Source organism: Antrostomus carolinensis, unplaced genomic scaffold (assembly GCF_000700745.2).
Source record: "Antrostomus carolinensis isolate BGI_N321 unplaced genomic scaffold, ASM70074v2 scaffold11603, whole genome shotgun sequence".
NCBI lineage: Eukaryota > Metazoa > Chordata > Aves > Caprimulgiformes > Caprimulgidae > Antrostomus > Antrostomus carolinensis.
The window spans coordinates 28,670-53,545 of NW_010305872.1; the positions used below are offsets into that span (position 1 = coordinate 28,670).

The 24,876-nt window shown below is 38.7% G+C and overlaps 1 protein-coding gene across 1 annotated transcript in view; it reads right to left on the minus strand.

Moving 5' to 3' along the window:
* The window catches only part of ASPG (asparaginase), a gene marked incomplete at its 5' end in the record, with an annotated part of 39,743 nt that extends 15,282 nt beyond the window's left edge, over window positions 1-24,461 (minus strand). The window contains 9 exons of the mRNA XM_010164910.1: window positions 315-434; window positions 3,426-3,539; window positions 6,425-6,610; window positions 8,159-8,271; window positions 14,886-15,012; window positions 16,110-16,193; window positions 17,758-17,883; window positions 20,674-20,785; window positions 24,332-24,461. Of these exons, the coding sequence (XP_010163212.1) occupies window positions 315-434; window positions 3,426-3,539; window positions 6,425-6,610; window positions 8,159-8,271; window positions 14,886-15,012; window positions 16,110-16,193; window positions 17,758-17,883; window positions 20,674-20,785; window positions 24,332-24,461 (1,112 nt within the window). The remainder of the gene's footprint in view (window positions 1-314; window positions 435-3,425; window positions 3,540-6,424; window positions 6,611-8,158; window positions 8,272-14,885; window positions 15,013-16,109; window positions 16,194-17,757; window positions 17,884-20,673; window positions 20,786-24,331) is intronic.
* Between the last annotated feature and the right edge of the window lie 415 nt (window positions 24,462-24,876).

Here is a 24,876-nt window from a genome sequence, read left to right on the forward strand (position 1 = left end):
ATAGTCTGAATTACAGCAACCGTCTGAGGCTTATTGCAACCAGCCAGCCAAGAAAATAAACTCAAGATGGGGCTACAAAGAGGAAAAAAAAAAATAATATGTTTTTAATTAAAAACATTTTAATGTTATGCTTGTCATTGTGTCCTTTCTCCCTAACCCAACTGGTAAACTGGGACACTCAGTACTAAAAAAAATAATATAAAAGCTCCAATGTTCAATTTTTCTTTCAGCTCTGCTGTTCATCTTTAAGCTAGGTTCATTTAACTGAGTTTGCAGCTTTACATTACTTCAATTTTAAATATTTAAGTATATACCTCCTTGGTGCTGATATTTAGAGATTTGGCAATCACTTGAATAAACTTGCTATCTCTCAGAGAGATCTTGGCTCCTGTGGGTACAACAGTCATTTCTCCTCTTAGATTCTCACTCAGCATCTGAAAAGCAAGCAATCAAATCCTTTGTTAGCAGAGAAAAAAATATGGTAGTAGTCTAATAAAAAACCTTACAATCAAGTTAGAAAATTGTTTGGAAAAATTATAGAAACTAATTGAATGCAGACAAAAGATTAAAGAAATAGTTGCTGTCTCATGAAGATTGCAAGTTTAAAAAGACAAAGGGGGGGAAAAAAGGGACAGGCAAATAAAACTTTCTTCCAAAGCAAAGAAACCAAAATAAGCACATAAAAAAAAAAAATCCCAATTTTAGAGTATGCAGACAAAAGTTCCCTAGTGGGGTAAGCTGCAGCCTACTTAAAAACACAAAGATAGTGAGTAATTAGCAGAGTGAGGCTGAAGACCAGAACATTCTGAAATGCTGCCTTTTGCCAGCATTCCTACACCTCAGTACTCCTACACAGACCGTGTACCTCGGCCTCAAAACAAAGCCCAGCGCTGCTTGTGGATGGTCATGTATTTCAATGGATTTTCAAACAGCTCCATTAGCCCTGATTTTGTTAAAATTTGGCCATAGAGCCAGCTCTGAATGTAGAAGGTCTACGGTAGTCCTAGTCCATCAATACTAAAGCAGGCACGTAACTGTTTGCAGGATGGGTGCATCCAATACAACCAGGAAAAACAAACCAACAAACCAAAAAAAGGTCAGCCAATTCATGTGTAGAAAGTGCTTGAACATGGCAATAAAGAAAACAAAATACTACAAAAGACAGGTTCAGGGAAATCTGGAGAAGAGAGAGAAGCCAGTAATTAAGAAAAAGCAACTGGTTTCCTCAATTCTGACAATTTTACATAATTTCACAAAAGGTTGCTGATGCAGCTATAAAGCACGTAGTTACTCCAATTAGAATTTTAAAAAGCAGGATTGTGAAAGTTTGCAAGAAACAGATGTGATGTTGGAAGGAGGAATGCCCCAGGTTTGCTTATGTCTAGGCATGCCCTTTATTAAAAAAAACTCCAAGTGCTGACAACACTGTAGCTGTCTGCTGGAAGAGTCCCATATAGATGCAACTCGGAGGATACCAACTCCTTTTAGAGTTTGACAGGTTGAGATCATTGCTTTGCAGAGGTAACCTTAGCAATTGGCACCTGTGCTAAATGCACCCAGTGCAAAGCCCTACGTGTCTTACTCAGTCCTACCAGCTCTGCAGCCATTTGCATGTGTCTGGGGGCACATTCCTTGCTTCTTCGTGTTGAAAGAGAATCCTAAAATAACTACGCCAGATTCAGGAGAGCTTCCGTCTCTTGGGAGACTATTGTTTAGTGATATGTTTAGCTGAAGATATTGCCACAGACAACATATTTCCAGGCTTTCTTCTCCTGGTCTCTACCACTTATTCCTGCCCAGGCAATGCAGCATGCTGCTCCCTTAGTTGTGCCAACACAATTGTTTGTGAGTCTGTACAATGAGTCAAATGAGGAAACTGATCCTGCTTAACTCAAAGAAATTGCAAAAGTTAGTTTGTTTTTCAAGCCATATAAAGGAGATCTCACCACCACCACCAGACAAAAACTGTGTAGCGCATTCCAAAGGGCTACACATGAAGATACAGGAATACCTTGTGCCAGTGATACCTAAAATATACTGTCACCAAGTCCTCAGCTAAGCCAGCTATCTCACCTCAGCAAACTGGATCTCAAATGAAGTTTTAACTCACACACCTAAGCAGGAAGCCAGCTGGGAAAGTTTCTCCTGTCCCAGATAAAAAAAATCCTCTGTGCAAGAAGATTAAAGTCAGTATTAAAGAAAACAGGTGAGTATAGGTATGTTCCAGGGTCAGTGAGTGCACCAAAGGGGCACCAGTGAAGAGCCTGGGTTTCTAAAGTGCGTATGCACACACACATGCAATACCACTACTCTTCACACAGCGTTATGTCGCTTGTCAAGTATGTTCTTGCACAGAGTATGTTCTTGCCATCCTCACTGAAGGAACACATAGCTCTGGCTCCTCTCATTTTTCAGAGCCAGGCCTTTAGCAAACAGCCGAAAGCGCAGAGTCTGGAACTGTTCCTGAGCACGGTAAGGGGCACTTCCAGCCACCCCACTTATGATCATAGCTATCCAAATATGAATGTCTCAAGAGCTGCTACTGGTTGGAAGATACCAAGCATGAAATAACAATCAAACTTGTTTCAGTTTTAATAAAAACAAAACAGCATCATAAGATACACATGTGCATGCAGTGCTGAAGTCTAGGGAGTGACTCATCATGATGTCATCTCCCAAAGTGTCAGGATTATGATTTCACTGCAAACAAGCATAAGAAACACATGCACTCCTGCAGACTTGCTGCACATCTATCTAAGTCAGGGCTATACATTCCTTGTATAAAAGGAGCACAATATAAACTATATAATTTGAGGAGAAAAGCCTTGATTAAGCACCAGTGAACAGTAAGAAGACTGATAAAGGGGTTATGATTTTAAAATCAGTTACAATTGGTTCTAAGAATAATCCTCTTTTTTATGTATTTATAGAGTGCATTTCCTCTAAAAGAAACAAACACTGTCATGAATAAAGCTGTAAAGGAAGAGGCTGTAGGCAATATTTATTTTCAGGCAATATTTCTTTTGTGTGAATGAGTCTTGGATGAAGTCTTTAGCACACTAAGATCAATGACAGAATCTTTGCTGACTTCAGTAGGGTTGGGATTCTGTCTCCCATATGAATTTTTACATACAGGTTTTTAGTACAGAAATGTCCAAGGTAGACTACTACTGTTTAAAGATGGCATTTTTATGGCTTGGTCATAGTCTTCATCTGATTTATGCAGAGAATTCTTTTCTCTCTCAATCTGCATACATTCATTTGCACTATTTTCCTTAAGGAAAAAAACACCTGATATTCACATTATGGCTCTGAAACCAATTGCTTTTAAATGCAAGGCAGAAGCTCAAGGCATTCAGCTAAGCAGAAGTTATCACAGTAGATGAGAAAGTTAAAGCCTTTCAAGGTCACACTGAAATATTTACCTGCCTCTTCTCCTCCCAGCTAAGCTTTCTCTTGCTGAGTGTGTATGACAGTTTAGTTAGGGCTGCCTCTGGTGTCATATCACCTCCAGGAATTACTCCAACATCAGCGAGAGTCTGAATAAAAAGGAATAACCATTCCAATTAGCATATCATTCAGAAATACCTGTGTGAAGAAAAAATGTATATGAATGACGAGCAGCTACACAGAATACCATATGCAACCGTGCCTCCACTCTCGTGCTCCTCCTACTGCCACTGTAATTTTTGTAATTTTAGTTATCAAATACCAAGCAAATACTAGAGACAGCTGGATAAAGATTACTTTAAATTCCTTTTCATGCAATAACGTTGAAGAATTCACCCAAATGCTTGCCACGGTCACTTACTATGCTAAAAGGAAAAGGTTACAGGTCCGTATCAGCTATCTGCAGAGTTGTCAGATTCCCTTTATTGAAAAGCTGCAGTTACTCTGTTTTAACCCAGTGGCATTTTAAACATTGCCAAGTAGGCTGTTCTCACACAGACATATTTACCATTCTTTTATGGAGCACTGCTTTGGATGAATTCCAGCAGTACAGTGTGCTCACAGCAGGAGTGTTTTCAGATCCTTTCTGGCCATGCTAGGAGTGTATGACTTAGAATATAAAAATAAAATATGTAATTTACACAGTTCTGACAAGAATATCTGAAAAATATGATGTTTTAAACTTATCTTTCTGGTAGATAAACAAAATAAATTGTCTGAACCAAAGCGAAAAGCAGAAAGATCTTTGCTATGGTCAGCAAGCCCCATAAGTGTACAGTGAGCAAGACAGGAAAGACAAAGAGATTTCATATTTCTTGTCACTAAATTGTACCTGGCCAAACACTCAGGCTTCTCTAAACCACAGATCATCATCTTTGCCATAATGTGATGGCTCACAGTTAAGCATCTTGCAGTCTTTACTTAATTTTAAATACTTAAAATTAGGTAGGTTCGTTACTTAATTTTAAATACCTTGTATATAAACTTCAGCTTTGAAAATGTTGTGGCTTAACTAATGTTTTTAGCAAGATACAGAGCCTTTATCAGCTCATTAACCACCTCTGAGAGAGCTGCAGACTAACATTTTTAGAAGTCCCATGGGAATACATACACAGAGAAGGTGAGAAATACTTTCTATACTGCAGAGCTAGCCAAAGAACAGTTAGGGCTTTTTCAGCACGTTTGAGAAAGAGAAGGAGAAAGGGATTTCCCAGCTTCCTTCCTATACCTGAAGTCCCCTCAAGTGAAAGTTTCCACTGTGCAGATGGATCAGAGGCCAGATATTCAGTTAATTAACAAACACTTCAAGGGAAACCAGGGACTCAGCTGACCCACCTGGCTAGTTTGAATGAGTAAAAAATGACCTAGCCATATGAAAAGACCCGTGAAAGATTTTATTTAAAGAAAACTCAAAGTTAAGTTAACACGACAGTAACTCTCCAGCATTCATCCATATTTCCTCCATTGAGCAGTTCCACATGAAATGGAGAAGGCACTGAAAGAAGCATGAAGTAATTTCATAGGACTTGGCTCTGTCAGTGTTCTCAAAAGACACCAAGAAAATAGGGCAGCCTCCATCAGTAGATGCTGAAGCAACATAATACATGCTCGATACAAAAAGGAGGAGCCAGAAGTGAACGTGTTTCCACACAGCCTTACAGTGGTTCAGCAAGACCTGAGCAGAAGCTTTCAATTCAGCATATCAACAGTCTGGACCAGAGTGCAAGAAGCCATTTCAGAGGTGTGTACTTGGAAAATCTTTTAACCAGAGCATAGAAAGTTGTTTTTTTTTTTCTTCCTTCCATACATTTTAGCAGTTAATTTCAACCAGAAGATCACATAAAAGCCAGGCTTCATTTTCACGTTGATTTTCAAATGTTTGGTGTCTTTTATTGACTTAAGTGCTTTCTTCCTTCTGTCTGAACTGCTTTATATAATCCATGTATTCCTATCGTATTTGCTACAGAGCACAGGATCTTTCCAAAAGTTAATTCTTCTCAAAACATCTCCATTAAGTTATGCAAAAGTTTTACCAACACCCAAATGACTGCCCATCAGTGCCACAGAAAATACTGAGTTTGGATACTGAAGAGGTGGAAAGAAACTCTTACAATCTCCTTTTCTTTCCTCTCAAATCAGACTGTGTGTTCTTGAAGCAAATATAATCTAAAGCTGTGTCAAAAACCATGTTAAAAGAGACAGGTTTCAGCACTAGACTAGAGTATCTGTGTCTGTCTTACAGTCACTGAAGAGGCTGGTTCTGCTAGATGGGTGGTTGCTCTCAACAAAACCAGGTGTCTAAAATGGGGGGATGAGTCATCGTCTGGCAGTGCTTCTTGGCTATTTTATGGCTAGCATTTTTACAAAGGCCAGTTAAACCAGCTTCCTTCACACATGCAACACATACTCTTCTATGGCTTTGAGCTCTTATTAGTCCCAGTGATGTCACGTCTTAATACACAATTCAGAAACTCACTATAAAATGCCCTGAATATTAACAGTATCTACAGAAAGTCAGCTTTAAGCTAGCCTTCATGGGTTAAACTGATTTCCATTCTGCAAGACAGATGCCTCCTTACATACTGTTCTCCAGTCTCTCACTATCAAATACTACTTTATTTGATCATCTGACCCCTAAGCTAGCTTCTAGCTCAGTGGAATCCCTTTGGGAGAGATACTGCCAACTTAATGCAAGGTGTCCTGGAGTGCTGCACACGACATGAGCGAGCAATCACTAATCTGGGATTTGAGCTGACTGTTTCGACCATTCAGACTAGGAGTAGGAGGAGCTTGTTGCATTTAAATGCTTCCAGCTTAAGATTTTTCAGATATAGTTATTTTATGAGCAATATCTTTATAGTTTAACAAATCAGGTTTTATACACTGGGACTACTAGAAGCATACAATCAAATTGTACCAGTGGGATGTTTCTTTTATGCAGCAGGAGAGTCTGAAATCACTGCACAATCCTTACCTGTCCTGTTGCATAGACTGTTTTAACAGACCCTCGTAAGCACTGTGTACAGTTTAGAATCACTACTCTTCGTTCAGTTGCTTTCTTCAGTTCTTCCAGCAAGTCTTCTCTGTTGTTTGGGGCATTGCCACTTCCATAAGTTTCAAGTACAATGCCCTCAATTGGAGGCTGAAGAAATGCTTTTACCTGTTTAAAAACAAGACAAGGGAGAGAGACAGAAGATATGTTTAAGTCACATTAAGATTTTCATTTATGGCACAGAGTGTTTTTTAAATGTCCTGTTCCTGTTATAGTCTTACAGGCTCTCATGCCTTACAGTCTTCTCATGTCCTTCTGTGCTCCCCATTTGCAATAACTGGGACTGTAGAATAAGCTTGAAAAAACTGAGAATTTCACTCTTTAGCTTCCTTTAAAATTCCTAGAGGGATAGATTTTAAAATTAACTATTTTCTACAGTCATGACATCAGTGTGAAAAGGATGCTATTGTTCAAGTTCCATTAACAGGCTGGCTATATTGTTGCACCATGGTGGAACAAAAGGGTAGATTTACACTTACAAAATAAATGCAGAATTATTAATTGAGATTAGAACCCCCACCCCTGCCCAGTTTTGTTACTTTAGCAAAGAGTTTTGTTAACAAATGTCTGCCTAACTGAGAGAAAGTGTCTCACTTTTCAGGAAGAAACATTCTGTTGAAGCCTGGAGTTTTTTTATCTCAAAACTCAAATGATTTAACTCAAGGCAGAAAAAAAAAGGAGGCACTAATTCATTCTGGGCCAGTTGTTAATGAGGTAGTTATTGTGGCTCACTGTAAGAGGATGCCTAGCAAAGTCCCCTTCCTAGAAAAATGTATTTTAAACAACCTAGACACTTCCTTGCTGATTACGTATGCTAAATGCAATACACTGTAAGCTCCCATGAGGCTAACTATGCAGTTGGAGTTTTATTACAAATATACCACCCCTCTGCCTTTCCATCTGTTCATATTCACCTAAGAAGAATGGTAATATAATTGAGGAGTGCTGCTTAAACTACTGGATTCAATTTAAGATGGCAACAGCCACAAAAGACCTGTCAGTTTACTGGAATTAGTATTAGACAAAAATTTAAAGACAAATCTACCTAAAACCACAGCTCTGCAAAATAATTTCTAAAGGCAAAAAAATCCCACTTCTCATTTTCAGTTCTGTATGAATGCTGAGGGTCATGTTAGCCATCAGTGTGAGAAAAAAATAACCTTAAAACAGAAGCATGAATGGTAGAAATGGTCACTCCCCTCCACCCACCATATTGTGTATTCTTTGACAAGATATCTATTAATATGCCTCAATATGCAGCAAGAAAGTATTTCCAAGTCATATGCATTAGTCTAGAAAAGCACACTTGACCTATTTATGAGCCTGATAAGAAATTAAAGTTTCAGAGCCCAGGTGGCTGTCCTGGTTTTTGCTAGGACAGCTGCGAGTGGCTGTGTCTTGTTTGGCCGCCAGCTAAAGTAAACTGTCATAGCGGTTTAGACAAAAGATATTTGAAAATCGTTTATCAGTAGTTTATGGCATATGAAAATAGTGTTTGAATGCTCTGATATTCTAAAAAATGTTTATCAGAAGAAGACAGATTCTTTCCCTTCCCTCCAAAACCCCAACCACTGCTAAAACAATGCAGCTTCCCTACTTCAGCTAAGTATTTGAGCATCACTTCACCCACTTCCAAAATGAAGTGGTGATACTTACAGCAGCAGCAGTGATTCCTGGGAAGATTCGCAGAAGTCCAACATTCCTGTTCATATTGGTGTGAACTCTAAATTTCTTTTTGGTATTGGGTCTCCACACCGTTTCCCAGTTTACTGTTAGAAAGAAATGGCCTTTTTAATTTAATGCTAAAACATAATATTAATTACGTTTTTACTTTACTTACAGCATTGTCTTTAAAACTGTTTCTTATGTAGGGTATTAGTGAAAGACAATGTATTTTTGAAAAGAGGAAATAAAGGCCTATTTAAGACAGCAGCCATAGCAGCTGATCTAACACACCTCATTTATTAGGTATCACAAAATATGTCCTCAAGGCCACATCCAGGTCAGGCTGAACTGTGTTATATTTTAGCTTTAATTACAAAATAGTCTAGATTCTGAGATATACCAGTATTACTCATCAATATTTCTAAGTTAGTGCTCTTCAAGGAGATATTTAACATGCATACTTCAATTTAATAGCATTTTATAGTAAAGAGTTCCAATATGGATGTTTTAGTTCAATGCCCACTAGTGAACAGGATGATTGATCAGACATGAAGCTGTATACCTCTACTACAACCTCTTCAAAAGAGAAGTCTGATAGCTGTGAAAAGCATCCGAGTACTAGACCTCATGGGCTCACGATGTTGAAGATGTCCTGTTAGTGACATCTCTCCCAGTTCAGAGTGCTCAGAAAGTCTCAACCACCAGAGCAGCATGCAGGTCTAGCATCGGTGAGATATTTCCTCGTCAGGCACTGACCTGAACTTCATTGTTCTGTAGTTGGCCTGATACCAGCCTGGATTCATGTTTAGAAAACAGACCTTCATCTTCCCAGACAGAAGAGATGACAAATGCAGTTACTGTTGCCGCTAATCACCTCCAGAGTTTATTAGGTAGTTACTAACGATTAAATAAAATAGCATGGATTCAATTAACTCCGATTATACATTTAGAGCCAGAAGCCAGCTGTTTAACTAATTGTTTGTTTGTGCTGCATTACTAGAAGCCAAGTCATGCATTATTGATTTCAAAATTTTACTACTTCAGTGAAGGAGCGCAGCACTGGTAGCACTGACGGCTCCTACAAGGCAGTGGAAGAGGTTTAACAAACAGCAGCCAACAGCTCAGAGTGTCATGCTTCAATGAAAGCAGATGATGCCATAAAGCTACCTGTTTCCTCATCATAATTTAAGCTTTTTGGATTTTGGAGAAATTCTCAAGCAGCAAGACAGATGAAAGATCTGTGTGCATAATACTGAGTTGCTCTCAGCCATGCGGAGAGTTACTCACACCAATTACTGTTGCAATCTCTTGCAAATCAGCACACAGCCATTTGCAAGAAAATTTGGAGTACATTTAAAAGCCTCCATTGAAGCCTACTCTATTGCCCCATTACCAGAGATACTGAAAACTACACAATCCATTAAGTCAGGACAGAAAACAGCAGTCTTTCCAAACTTGCGCTCACTCTTGGGGTGTCCTGTTGGCAACTCGAGCCTCTGTATGTTCCTTCTAAAAAATACCGTAAGTCACTAAACAGGTCACAGGCACTTGGCTTGGTATCATGTCTGCCCAACCAGCCATGCTTCTTAATGCTCTGGGAATGGGAAAATAGACATACAGACTGTTTCTACGGTTTCTTTCTTTGTGCTAAGCTGAAACCACCAGGTTGGGTTTAGTTGTTAGCCAAGTAGTTCTCCAAGGCCTCCATGAGCTTTCCAGAGCAAGTTAGAGACCTGCAAGAGGTACGTGGGTGAGTGCATAAAGCTATGCATTTGTTCTGCTTGAGGTTCTCAGGCCTGGCTAACCATGTTCACTCACAAGCACTGTGCTTTAAGAAGCAGCAGCGTTTAGCAATAAATCCAGTCCTTTCAACCTTCTAACATACAGATTAATTCTTTAAAAGCAGCCTCCTCTATAAGAAGGAACAGCAATAAAATTGTATCAGAGCTTTCTTTCCTTTATCCTCCATAACCTAGGAGTCCCTGCCAAAACTTCACAAATGCATACTACTAAGTTTGGCAACTATTAGCATCCCTAACGCCTGTAACGAACTTGAAGAATGAACTGAGGAAACCTGCCCTGGCACGGATCACTAAGATAGTGCCAAAAGTAGAAGACCAAGGAGAGAGATCAGAGGATAGGTTCAGAAGTCAGCCCTATACCAGGCCTATACCTGTACTCTTGGAGTACTCTCTACCAAATAACATATCATCTTCAAGATAAATATAATGCATGCAGACATCGTACAGTGATGTAATTTCAAACTATATTAAAAAAGAGAACTAAAGATTGTCCCTGAGTTAACATTCCCTTGGTCATGAACCTCGTCAGCTTACATAACGTGCTCGGTACTGCAGACTCCACAGATGTCAGTTTTCCATTAGACAAACGAGTAAAAGGCAGAACAAAAGGCAAGTATGATGCAAGAGCCAAAGACATAAAAGCCTGACTTCATCTCAGATTTATTCAGAACTGTTGTAAGTGAGGCAGAGTGCCATGCAGGGGAAAAGAAAATTAATTAGAACACACCATTTGCATCCTGCATCTCAAAGATTACATCCACAAAAAGGAATAATATTTATGTCATATAGCTGAGTTCAAGCATCTTCATTGTACTGAATGAACCAGCTGTCTTGCAGCCTATAGTTGTACCACACTGGAATCTTCTTTTTTTTTTTAAATTAAAAATAAATTAAAAAATCGTAGGAATCACTAACAGTTTTTAAGTAAGAACTCATATACAAGCAGGTGAAGTACAGAAAGCTGTATATATCGGTGTTTGGAACAGTTTTTTATCCTATAGATAAGAGTGACTAATTAGGGATATTCAGTTTTGGCACAACACAGAAAACAGTAACCTGTTCTGACTTGGATGGCCTGTGCTTGTAAAGAGTTTAACTGATATAGTGTACTGCATTATGTAAATATGGGTACAAAGCTGAGGAAAAAATGTAGACTAGCTACTGGTCTTGCACAGCAGAAAGAAAGTTTTTAAAGCAATGTACATAAAATAAAGAAGTTATGGCTATTTATATACCGTATCCAAAATAGTTTGGGATAGAAAAGATTGCTTTATTCAAGGAGACGGCATTCAAGATACTAAGGCCTTTTGTTTATTTTTCTAAACAAAACCATCACATAAACAATACTTTGCTCTTTCCAATCTCCCCCTCCCTACCAAACACTACAGCTTTTAAAATTACAGCTCAAAAAAAATACATCCTTATCTTATTCAGCTTTATTCATACACACACATGCACACAGAACTATGGTGATAGGGTTAGTGTGGGAAAAACATCAACCTGACTTAAAAATAAAATCAAAAAGAGAAGCAGCTCTACACAGTCTAGAAAGCAGCAAAAATTGCTTTTTTTAAACAGTGCCTATGCCACAATGCAGGTTTCAACTTATAATGGGAGAGCAGCAACTAAGAGCGACACCTCCCTTAGGAGTGGTGACTGAACTCCGAGTTATGAAATCAAACAAGAAATACAGCTTTTGGTGATTGCAGAGCTCCAGACAAACAGCAACGCTTTCTTCTCATCCTCCTCTGTGGGGCTACGGGCGAGCCCTACCATTATATAAGCTGCCCCAGCATTCATTACAATTCATGGCAGCAGCCAAGGGGTGGGGAGCACGGGCCAACCTATGGGTGCAGATTCCTGAAGGAGGCAGACATAGACCCTCTTTTTTTGGCAGTTTGTTATAAACAATTGACCTTTTGAAATGAATATTTAAATTGAATGGTGTCGTTGCAAGAATCAACATGCCTACTTACAAGGGGGGAGGACACGACCAAATGCACTTCATTGAAGAGAGCTGGCATCTGCCTTAATACATAAATTACTTGGGCTTTTTACTAGAAATAACCAAAACTGCCAACCAAGACACAGACTTGGCCAGTGACAAAAAGCTTCTCTCCAATGAGACTGGTGGGTAGACGAGTCCAAAAGGGCCTTCTCACCTTCTGCTGCACCACATCTGCATGCACAGTTACGTAGGCTCTGTTTGTCCCCTACACGTTTCTCATCATATGGCCCTGTACATGTGCACCACTCCCAGAAGTTACATGCATGTGTGATGAAGAAAGTCCAGCCATGGTAACAAAGCAAATTTCGTATTTGCTTCATTAGGACAATAGAGAACAGAGGAGAGTAATCAGTTATGAAATATACTGAGACTCTTTACACATTTCAAGTGAAATAATCCTCCTTGTCTCTCCTGTTTTCAAAATATGGGAGAAATAAGGGAACATCTTTTATTTGATAAGCTTTAAGATTTTCGAAATATTTTTTGTTATTTCTACATTATCCATTTCATAGAGAGATTTCTGATTCTGCTGCAAAAGTATTTCCCGTGAACATTGTGTTTCTTACTTGTCTCAGGAGTGGGCTAAAATTTTTCACTTCTTACAGGAGTTTCTTGTGCTAAATTTAAAGTCTTGAGGAAGCTGACACACTTGCTCATCTAAAACCGGATAATGGGACTCCTAGGTGTTGCTAACACAGTTAAGGATCTGGTCAAGAACACAGCCAGTTGATGGGATCAGAAATCCACTGGGAGCCTTACCAGAAGAGGGAACAGGGTGAAAAATGGATGTCAAAAATGAAGAGAGCTGCAGGTAGGATAGGGAAGGGAAGAGGACTAAGCTGCTTCTCCTCTCTGGCTCTGAAGCAGATCATTGCTTTTATACAGCATGCCTAGCCTCAAACAGCATGTCCTCTCCTCATTCCTGTGTACCAACCCATGATCCCATTACACTGCCCATTCCCTCCACCCTGTCACCTCTCCCCCTCTGCTTCTCTGGAATTTTCATTCCCAGCTTTGTTAAAACTGGGAAGCCTGAGGAAGAGTTTCTGCACATGGCCTACTCCTCCTGGCATCCTCAGGCTGCTCTCCATACTGCTGAAGCAGCAAGAGTCAGCCCTGTCTACAGGAGGATTAAGACATACTATACAAAGGTGTTTGAAAACAAAAAGTTAAAATATGTTAGATTTGTTTGGTTTGTTTTTAAAAGCCCAGGTGGTTCCTTGTCTCCATGAAAGTTTCATACAAGGATTGTACAAGCAAACTCAAGGGAGACAGCAATGTTTCAAACAATTACTTTGGACAAAATAAAGCTGCACTAGTAGATTGCCCATACTATAAACTATGTTTTTTCAAAATGAAACAATTCTTCAATACTGACACCGTCATCTTGGATAAATGATACTACCCTAACTGGGTAATCAACTGAAACAAATAAAAATAGAGCCTATCACACCATCAGTTTTTAAATCAGAAATCCCCACTGATCTCAATGGGGCATTCGACTGAAAAGATAATGGGACCCAATATGGGCCAAGGGAAGTACTTAATAGCTTTCTCATTTTTCTACTATAGACAAGGAATACAAAACAGTTCATTCAAATCCAAGAGAGAAATAGCATGCAATTTGCAGCTTGATTTCATTATTGATCAGCCAGTAAACGGAATTTATTTATACCCTATTTGATGCAGTTCGTAAAAACCCAAGAAAGAAGATTCTCCCCAATTTACTGCAACAATCAACTGACAGTACTTCTGTTGACACCGTATTTGACACAGCACAGTAACACAACAGTGGCAGACTCCCTAACTGAGGGATGTCTTAACAGATCACTACAGTATTGCACTGGCTGCTACAAACACAGTACTTTCATCCTGGAACTTTGTTAAGTAAATCCCACTTATTAGGTGGAAGGGATAAGTTTGTTTTTCCAAATTGCAGAATGTCTCTCTCTAGTAGTAGAAATCATTCAGAATGGCATGCTGCACGGCACAGGGCTAGATCTCCTACTGCCACTAATAGTACCTAGCAAAAGAATTTGGGAACCCCCTCCTGTTCCTATTTTTTTGTAATCATGGAGATTGTCCCAAATCCTACTCCTTTTTAATATACCTAGCCTATTCAAAAGCAGCTCACATAACGTGTTATATTTTTTTTAAAACTGTCCTTTGGCATGTTTTTTGGCAACTCCTCATTTGGCTGGATTCCAAATATGTCTCTCTTCTCCCCTCTCCAAAGAAAGGGTGCCATTTATCCAAGAACAGACATCAATGTGTTAATGGCTTTGCAAGTGAGTACTGAAATCTTCATGGAGTTTTCCCCCTCTTTAAAAAACAAGACACACAGAAATTATAGGGAGCCTGAGTAAGTTTGGGGAAAAAAAAACTTCACGTAGCGCATATTCTAGGTCTGCTGTTTGCAGTGTGCTTGCAGTTTAGACAGGTCCTAAATATCCAGTAAAACATCTTACACAATGACATGCATCAAACAGAGAATCTGTTGAAGCTGCAAGTACTCTGCAATGACTCTTTTGCCTGATTTCAGAGCCCAGCATGGTCATTAATGAGATTAAACTCTTTGTTCTTTCAGTCCTCACTCCCTCGTTTTTATCTTCAGAGCAAGCATTTTCATGACACAGGGGCAACATGCCCTCTGGTTACTCTGCATCTTTAGTCAAAGTCAGTCTAGCTCACATCTATATTCAACAGATAAATGCAGCGGAGTCACACATTTTCAGTCTTACTAATATTTAAACAGTTTCAGAGCACATAAAGTGGAGTCAAGCTACAAGGCTTTCAAAGTATTTGAGTTTAAAAACAGCATTTCAACTACATAGGCATGGATTCTTTTCAGCTAGAGTTCTATTGCATGTGGCATAAATTACAAGGCTTAAGAGATGATGTTGCTTACTTGTAATATCAACCTCAGCATTTGCAAGTGGAGGCAGGTTAGGTGAGGAAAAGGCATTGAAACTCCCAGCATCCACCTTAGTCACCCTATTTCCCCTGTACAGTTTATTATAAAAATACAGGCACACCTGCAAGACAAGTAAAGAAACAGGTCTATGAATAAGCCAGTAATTAAAAGATTCAGTAGATAAATACTGTAGTCTGTCCTTTATAAAGTGTTTTCTAAATCTTTAAAGCAACTCAGAGGCTAGTAGATGTTTACAACTCTTACCCTTTCAAAAAGAGCTTGCACATCTGTCACGCATTGCTTTAAGAATTTAAGAACAAAACAAGTTAAGAACTAACTACTTTTGTAATCCTCTCATGAGGCATAGTCTAGGAGACAGCAAATTTGTCTGACTCCACTTCAGAGACAGAGGAAAGAAACAGTGTGGACTTATAAGTTCTTCAGTTATATCTACACTCAGAGTTCGAAACCTTAACAAAAGGCCTAGTGAAAATGAGGATAAATTTCAAAAGAGTTACCACACATAAATAATTAGGTTCCTTCTCAAATCCCTTAAAGTTTGTCAAATGGAATTTGAAGGAAAATAGATACTCAGAGTTGTTAGTTATGAAGATCTTGGTCAGTCAGCTAGTGCTGTTGTCTTAAAAGAACTGGCTTTATGAGCGTGGCAGGAATGAAATGAGGTGCAACCTGACCAGTCTTCTCTCATTTTTGGGCTGTACAGCACCAACATCTTTAAAGGCAGGGTGCTGAGACCATGGAGGTACTTCCATGTCCATTAGGTACACAGAATGTCATATCATATCATATCTCACATCGTATCATCCTCAACACTTCAGTCTTTAGGAACTAGAGCTAGAAGACACTCCTACTAGTTCTAGAGCAACTTTAGAACTTCAGAGTAACTTTCAGTTAAAAAACTAACTTAGAAGTAGTTTAGATCCCACATATTTGCAAGGGAACCTCTCATTTCAAGTCTGCTGCAAGCTCCATTTCAGACTTGATAGCCTTTGTAGATTGTATGTGGGCAAAATGCGATACGAATCCTGAGTAAATGGCGTGTGCTTTGCAAGTGCCTGTTACCTCAGCAGAATCCATTTTATCTTCCTGTTTAAGTGCAATTCCTTACTGCCTACCAGATATTTTGAGTAGGTAAGTATATGTCCTGGCTAGAGGCAGAAAAGCAGCTTCTGAGACAGTCTTCACAGGCAGACAGACCTCAGGAATCACGAACTGCCCAGCGAACAGCAGTGCCCCCAGAAGGTTGGCTCGGCCGTCATTCTGCAACTCATAGATGGGCACCTGAAGAGCAGAGACTGAAATTACACGCTGTCCCTTATGTACAGCCTACACAGCAGAAAAAGAGAGTCCAGCTTATGCAATACAAATATATGAATTATTTACGTAACAATGATTTATGACAAATAAATTTTCCTTCATTCAAACTATTTTAGACTGCAGCAGATGGCAGGGTTTCCCTCTGTGCTTAACAGATTTCTATCATATAAGTGATAAAAAGGTAATATAAAGATTATTCTAGTGTGATTAAGTAGACTAAAAGACTGATTTAGGAAAAATATAAAAAACAGAAAGCAGGCATAGTTAAAGTGACTGAGCATGGGAGAAGTGATTGTACGTACAGAGGAAAAGTAAAAGCCCCAGATCATACAGAATTGCCACTGTGGGCTTCACAACAGCTCTCTTGCACCATCTTTCCTCATAGTATAGAAAAACTGAACTAGCAGGTTGTTACTGACAGAAAAGGACAAGATTAAAAACAGAAATTTGGTCTGCTAAGTGATGACTTCCATGCCTTTTCAGATTGGCTCTTTATTAACTGAGAGTTAGAGCTCCTTTCACCAATGGAAAAAAAAAAATCACCTGCTCCATTGCTAGATCATATCTTTATTAACAGAGAGTTAATGCTCCTTTCACCAATGAAAAAATAAAAAAAATCACCTGCTCCATTGCTAGATCATGTCAGGCAGCTCTCCAAGCAATAAAGTCAAAAAGAAAGTAAAACCCTGAATATGACGTACCACAACTAGACTGCCCTGAGTCAAGACAGTAAGTGGGAGCCTACTCCTTCCTCAACTTCTGTATTTTGACTTCAAATAGACCACATGTGAAAGGGAAGTTATTAGATGGGGAGGGGAATTTTACTGTGCAATGTTTCATCTCTCTTTTGTGATCAGAGCTGTATTTTATGCTTAAGCAAGCTATTCTAGTGAGACAACCCCTCCCCCTCAGACAATATGCAAAGGGCTGATCTCCAGCTAAGAGAATGAAAATTAATAAAAGTAGTCTTTAGAGGAGAAGAAACAGACCATGTTAGATGCTTTGTGCAACAAAAATGATCAAAAATGCATCTAATGCTTAGAGATTATTAAAAAAAAATGAAGAATGCAACAACGAGTAACATGAGACAGGATAACATAAGACAGAATAACAACTGATGAAGTAAAAAGTAATAAGCTTCAGGGCTTTAAAAGAAAAAAAAAAGACAGCTAACAACAGCAGCCACCTGAGGCTGGAAAGATGCTTCTCTTATAAACCGATTAATACACAATGGCCAATGACAGGCTCTTATATCTTTCTCTGAAGCAGCTGGCCCCAGCCATAATGAACTACTGGTATGATTTGGTACAGAGTTGTAAAGTCATTAATGATAAAATTATGGGGCAGATCCTCAGCTGCTGAGCCCGTCAATTCTCACTAATTTCTATCAGCACTGTGACCACTCACTCTGGCCAGAGGCTTGTCCTGTGCTGCTAAACTATACAGCAATAATCAGGATACTACCTAGCTTTGCATATAAAACCCAAAAATGAGGCTTCTGACTTTAACTACAAATTAAGTCCATTACCTGAGATCCTGTCAGAACAACAGTTTTACCCAGGTTCTCACACATGAAGGATAAGGCTGAAGCTGTATAGGCCATGGTATCAGTGCCGTGAAGGATCACAAAACCATCGTACTTTTCATAGTGCTCCTGGAGATGGAGAGACAGTTTTCACATTGTTAGAGCAATGCACTGGCATCAGCAAGCGACGTATATATTGCATTACTTTCACTGATGCACGCAACAGCAAAATACTTTAAAGGGTACTACACGCATAATTCCTTCTAAAGTTATCATGTTTTCAGCTTAAACACAATTAAGGGTTAATAGGACGCTAAGCACTAGAGCCAGTAATTCTAATTATGGAACAGTCAAAGCGATTCTTCTATGTATACATATTAATGCAGCATTTTTAAACCAGAAGACTGCTAATTAAGAAAAGCTTAGCAATGGCTTTAAACAGGAATGTTAACATATGCAAATTAGTCGTACAGTCTGATTTCTTGTTGCTGCTTTCACTTTAGGGATTACACCATTTACAGGAACAGATTAGGCAAACCAAGGCTATCGTAACATATAGAAAACACAGCCTATTTAATCCGGGTGGCAGGCAGGCAAACTGCCAGTGTAAGAGTGCCCTCTTCTGTTGAAAAGTCATCCTCTCTGAGGCACTATGGGACTTCTGCTGCAGAAAGAGGTGAAGAGGCTTCTTGTTAATGCACATACACTTGTTGGGTTTTGAGAAGTCCCTTAGACTATCAGACACGCACAGACGCAAAAAGGAATTTTATAGTAACTTTAATCTACATGCAATTCCACACTGGAATTATTTTTTTTTTTTTAATGCAAAGATGTGAATTGCACACTTCATCTTGTTGGAATAAAGTTCATCTGCCAGCTTTGGGAGGAAAAAGGAAATGATTCCTCTCTTTGAAGAGGGATGCCCATAGTAACCCTGTAGTGAGAGACACGGATGTCTCTGATGTAATTCGGTAACATGGAAAGGATTACATAGAAGTCTAAGCAGATATACAAAGTGCCAGCGTGGGGGAAAAAAGGGGGTTTGCCATAGAATTAAACAACTTAAACTTAATTACACTTCTTATGCTACAGTAGGCACACATGCTTGGCATCTCCTGATAATAAGGTCACCTCCAAACTCAACTGCAGATTGCTATTTGTCATTTTGCTATTTCTTCACTGATACTCGTACCTACAGGTTGCTACCTACTGGAAGTTTCAGGGGATTTCTGCTTATCTCTACGTTACCCAGCAGAACAACAGCCAGTGTTGCAAGATGTTTCTGTAGGCCAAACCATAGTGTGATGCAAAAAGCATGCTGTGGTTATTCACCAATGCAGAAACAAGATAAGTAAGTTTCAAGAAGGCCTAAGAACACAGAAACAGCCACTTGTCGTCTATAACTCCATCAGTACACTCACAAATATTTTCAGCCTTATGAATCTTATTAGATGTGAAAGAACATAGCTTGGTCTAAGCTTCACTACCTAAAAGATTAGACTGGCAATTAAGGAGATATGCCACAGAAATATCTTGGAATGTTGCAGTCTGGAAAGTCATCAGCACATTGTAGCTGTGCCAAGTACATGTCCAAGGTAAACACAAAGTGGCAATGTCCATACAGTTAAAGTTGGTTTTTTTTTTCCCCTTGTCAGCACTTTTCACTTGGATTACATGCACTGGATAACTGTACATACAGAGAAGCAGCATTCTGTGTATGAGAAAGAAGCAATTTTTGAGTTCAAGAGTTGTAATAAAACTAATGTGCCGTCAGGGAAGAAAGGTAAGTTCTCCTGCTGAGCATGGAATTGCTTCCTTTGTGTTACTCTACTCTTGGCCCTAGGCTTTTCCCAGCTGGGTCCCTGCTCCGTCCTAGAGGCTGTCCACCTATACACCAGGTCAGTCTCTTCTCTGCCCTGGCAAGATGCATTCCATAGGAGGAACACCATCTCTAGTTTGCTGGTTTCAGGATTAGAGGATCTAAAGGTGAAAGCCCTTTACCTGAATCTTCAGCAGCATTCCCAGCATTATTATGCTGTTCGGATGCATTGCTACAGCTTGGTGGAAGAAGGAAATTTACACTACAAAGCCCACTATCACAGAGCAAACAGGAGTGGAAGAGCAATATCTTAGTAGGCCCACGGTTATTTATTTCTAACAGCCATGTATGAATTCCTGGTGTGAAGTATTTTAAATGTTTTGCATTTCTGCTTCCTTAAAAGCACACAGCTAAGTTCAGACAGGGGGACAGGAGCAGAGAAATGCTGATATTTCAATCTAGAGAAGGATGCAATAAGTTTATTGATATATGCAGAAATATCTAGAGCTTTAAACATTTCCCAGTGTGGGAAACTTAACTATGACAGCATCTTTTCTACTGGCTGCAAAGCCAAAGCTAGTCAAGTCCACCTGTGTCCAGAGTAAAAAGGCATAAAGACATGAAATTATTTTGTACATCAACAGCCAACTATTAAGCTATTTGAACACTCAAATGATGTGTAACTAAGCAACCTTCAATTGTCACTTACACCTAAGGATTTTATTCAACATTTTAGACAATGAATTTAAGTCAACATTTTAGAACATATCAGCCTACATATTGCACACCTTATTCAATCACAGCTGCAATTTTCCTGTTTATTTTCTTGTACAGAATTATGACATGGCTTATTATTGGACGAACTATGTAACTTTAATGAGTCTGCAACATTTTCAAAAGAAAAAAAAAATTGGCAAGCCTTGCAAGCACAGCACTCGTTACTTTGCAAGTAACTAAGCAAGGTACATAACCTTTACATTTAAAATAAACAAATACATATATGTATAGCGCTACTGAATTGTTTTATCTTGCTAATTATACTAGATATACTACTGGTTTAGTTTAAGTAACAAATGAATTCTTATCCCACGCCACAGTACCTCAAGTTTCTTTGCAATTTTGGCCCAGTCCTCTGGCGTCATGTTGGAAGAATCAAGCAGTGGCGAGAGCTCCAGGATTGTGTAAAAAATTCTTTTGTTTTGCTTAGATATACTATGAAGAAAGAGAATTGGGAAAAAAATGCTTAGAGCTAATATCGGCTCATCACTTCTGATTTTTTCTCCAAATCAGTAGTTTTCACCCTTTTCCTCCCCATCCCCCAAGTCTATGGCAAAAAAATGGTCTTAAATTTGGAATATTAAGTTTCAAGTTTAGAAGTTCATGGTTTGATGTGGTTTAAAGCATAAATCCCTGAATTTGATTTAATAATAAATATAATTTGGGAGGCAGAAAGGGGCTGGCAAAACTAAAGACAGAAAAGAAGAACCCAGACTTTGTTTAAGTTTGGAACTGAGTTCTAACAAAAGCCTTAAGGTTTAAAAACGCTTCATAAGCTATTGGGAGGAATCTATAAAGCTCCCAAGGTTTATAGGAGGTCAACAGAAGAGTTGCCACAACATTTTGATCCTTCAATAAATATAAATAGATACCCTATAAACAGATACTCTTTCCTGACACAAAGGGTATCTTCTTTCAAGAGTCTTATGACTGGGATTCATTTTTGTGGCCTTTAGAAGATCAACTCTTCTCAGTTTCTCTGACCTCAAATTTCAGAAAAAGCCTCTCTTGGTTAGTTAAGATCTTCAGGTAAACTGTTGCCTTTGCTAGTAATACGCTAACTTTGTAAAACCCCAGTCCCAGCTTATTAGACCTGTTGTCAGCTTGTTATGAAAGTTTGCTATATGGCACCAGCTCTTTCTTGTTATGATGTAGAGCTTAAGCATGTGGTAATAGCAAAGATCTTAAAATACTGGCATGCATTGAAAACAGAGGCCTCAGGACTATAAACAACTCAGTGGTGATCAATTATTGGCCACTGAACAAGTGCAACCTTAACAGCTGGCAAAAGACTGCTCTAAGTACAATAAAAACAAGACAAAGCAACTATCCAAGGAAAAAACCCCAAACCAGAACAAAAACAGTCAAGCAATAGGATAAAGTACCTTTGGGCTAAGGAATGTAACACTTTCAAATATCATACAGTGTGTACACCAGCAGATGGAGACCAAAGATTAAAAAGTGTCTAGACACTCAAGCTGCTTATAACAGTACACAATCCCAAACCTGGAGGGGACTTATCAAAAGCGATGATGGCTATGGAATCACAGTGGGAATGTCCTAGCTCTAAGCATGTCTGTTCTCCCTGCCTTCAAGGACCACAGATCTCCCTTTCTCCACCTGCCTGTCTCAAGAAATGTGACTCTTCAAAGACCTGTGATTTTCCAGCCAACTGGACTGCATACAGAGCATGTGTTTTACCTCACAAAACATGCTGATTTCTCCACATTAACTTTCTAACCTCTCAGAATAAAGTCAATTTATATGTTGGCAGTTAAGATGTGGGGTAATAAAATAACCCTACTACTAATATTTTCTGTTACCTTTCTGAAGCTTGGAAGAGGATGGAATATCCACCATTTTCACCCATTCTTATGTTAGTTGGAATATGTTCCTATTTAGCAATGCAGTGGCCAACAAACAGCTAATGAAGAACTGCTAGCGGGCCAGCCCTGCCCTTCCTACTCACTCTTCCAGGCAAAGCCATCCTGAGCATGTTTAACAGCATCATCTTCAGAGTATTCTCAATGCTTTTCCACTGCCTGAGGATGATGGAAAGTTCCCTGCCAGCTGTTAACTGTGATAGATACTTCAACATTTACACTGGAAGACAGTCAATGGCTATAGAAAAGACCAAGATACTGCATGGATGCATAAAAGTTCCTGAAATAAAGTGCTCAGAGCACAGAAGAGTTTATTACCTTTCCTTGGCATTCACAATAGTGTTTTGTTCCCACTTGCTATTGTATATATTTACAGAAATGTAAGATATGCAAAAACAAGAGTCAATTATCAATTCATGATCTAATAAAATCTGCAGACCCGCTCCCCTCCTGAGGCCTGTAAGACAGTTGCGTACAGCAGAGAGAGCTTTAAACAATATGTAGTTTTCATTCACAACCAACTGACATACTGTACTGTCCTGGTTCCTGGTGGAACTATCACACGTGCCTAAGAAGTTAGACTTAATATGAAAAATTGCTTTGTTGGATATCACATTTACACTTGCTAAGAGTAACTTGGGAAGTCAGTTGGAAATCTGAAAATGAAGCTCCCCTGAGGATGTGCTGTTTAAATAAAATAGGACATATCAAAACCAGGGTCCAGCCTAGTCTATGACTTTTGATGCCTCACTCTAAAAAGAGATCATATCGTTCCTTTTACATCAAGGTTATTACACAGATATACAAAGTTCACAAAATACTCCTATTTTCTCCCTTTAGAAACTCAATATTTCTCAACTGCCTAGTTAAAATATCACTCGGCTAGCACAAAAGAGAAAATGGCAAATTGCCATGACTAACCTCCAGAAACAGCACTCAGCAGTGCCAGAAAAACAAGACAAGATTGTTTTTTAAACCTCAGTTTTTGATGTGAATCATTGTTTTAAGCTTTCCTGTTCTTCATGGAAAAGATGTGCCATGAGAAGTATATTTAGGACTCAAATGGGTATATTAGTGCAGTTTTGTTGTATTTAAAATCCCTTAAAGTATTTAAAAGTTATTCAGTTATAAGCACAGTATTGTAACAGAGCTCCATTTTTCTTAGTATAACCACCGTATGTAACACAAACTGTATGTTCACATCAATACTACTCCACTGGGAGTCCATTTCTTTTCTCCTCACCCCTTTTCCTGCCATCTGCCTTTTAAGTGGTTACTTTTAAAAGCTTTACACAGAGACCTCAATACAAAATAGAAAGAAATTAATAAACTTTACATTTGGTTTGTATGTCCTGATTTTCTCCTTAAAGATTAAAGAACAGCTGTTTTTACTCTTATAGCAAAACAGCTTTAGTCCCATTTATTTTTGAATGACTGCGTAAAATCACCCTTTGTGCAAAGTTAACGTGTTTACAGGGGTACAGTCATTCATCACAGCTAGGGAATATCTCAAATTAGCATACTGCCCTCTAAATAAAACCTATAAGCTTATTAATCATTGCCCAACAGTTAAGAAGCAATGCAGATTAATTATAAACCCATCACTTATTATCATAATGCTGCATAAATTTGGGAAAGACAATCAGCTTTTAGGGTTTTTATAAACAGACAGCCTGCAGAATTAAAGCATGAGGCCTATTCACAGGTGCATTAATTAGATGCTACTTTTTCAGACATATGCTGAAGATAATTCACACAGAGCTGTATATACAGGTTTTTTAGTTTTTATAGAATATTTGTATCTTTGCACAGTAGCAAATTAATATCCAAAACAATAAAAAAAAATGCAGGACTAAGCTACACAGAATGATAACTTAAAAGTTATTTCTCAAGCAGTTGTAAGACACTTCATGGCAAATATATCAAAACAGACATTTTCTATTGTGCCTGACATGGTAGGCTTTTTCCTCTTAAGTCATATAAGCATTTTCGCTAATCTCATAATGGATTCTTCCCATTAAATGTTTGAAGATGTAATTATCTCAAAATTAACAAGATACTTCCTAACCCTCCCTCTCCCCAAGGAAAATAGACTTACGGGAGTACCAACGTGTTATCTGGAAATTCATGGAAGTTGTTCAGTTTTGTTTCCTGGGCATATGCCTCGTCATGCAGCATCGGCATCGTTTTCAGGCTGCTTACTAATTTATTGGCCTCAGGAGCAAGTCCTTAAAAATAAGGAATAAAGGAAGTAAATAAAGGAGCAGGGATGGAAAGAAGCGAGGGCATAATTAGGATGGAAGAAGTCAAGTTAAACAGCTGCTTGTCCAGCCTTCCAAATTAAACAGTCTATTGCCAGTTTAAGAATGTGAAAACAGAATATAGCCAGTAAATCTCCATGCAGTTATTCTTTTATTGACTTGAAACAAATAAATCCTTTATTTAAGAGAAATAATGGTACAAATCTCCTCCATATCAAATATTTATGTTTTACCTACTTTCAATTTTTGCTTCTGTGCAAATACCAGGGGCAGGAAGCCAATTTTTGCAACTGTAGCAAAAAGCTACCATTCTCTATTACGTTTGCCACAGCTATTCTCTATCCAGCAGCAGAAGACTTAGAAAACACTGAGCATTATTTTG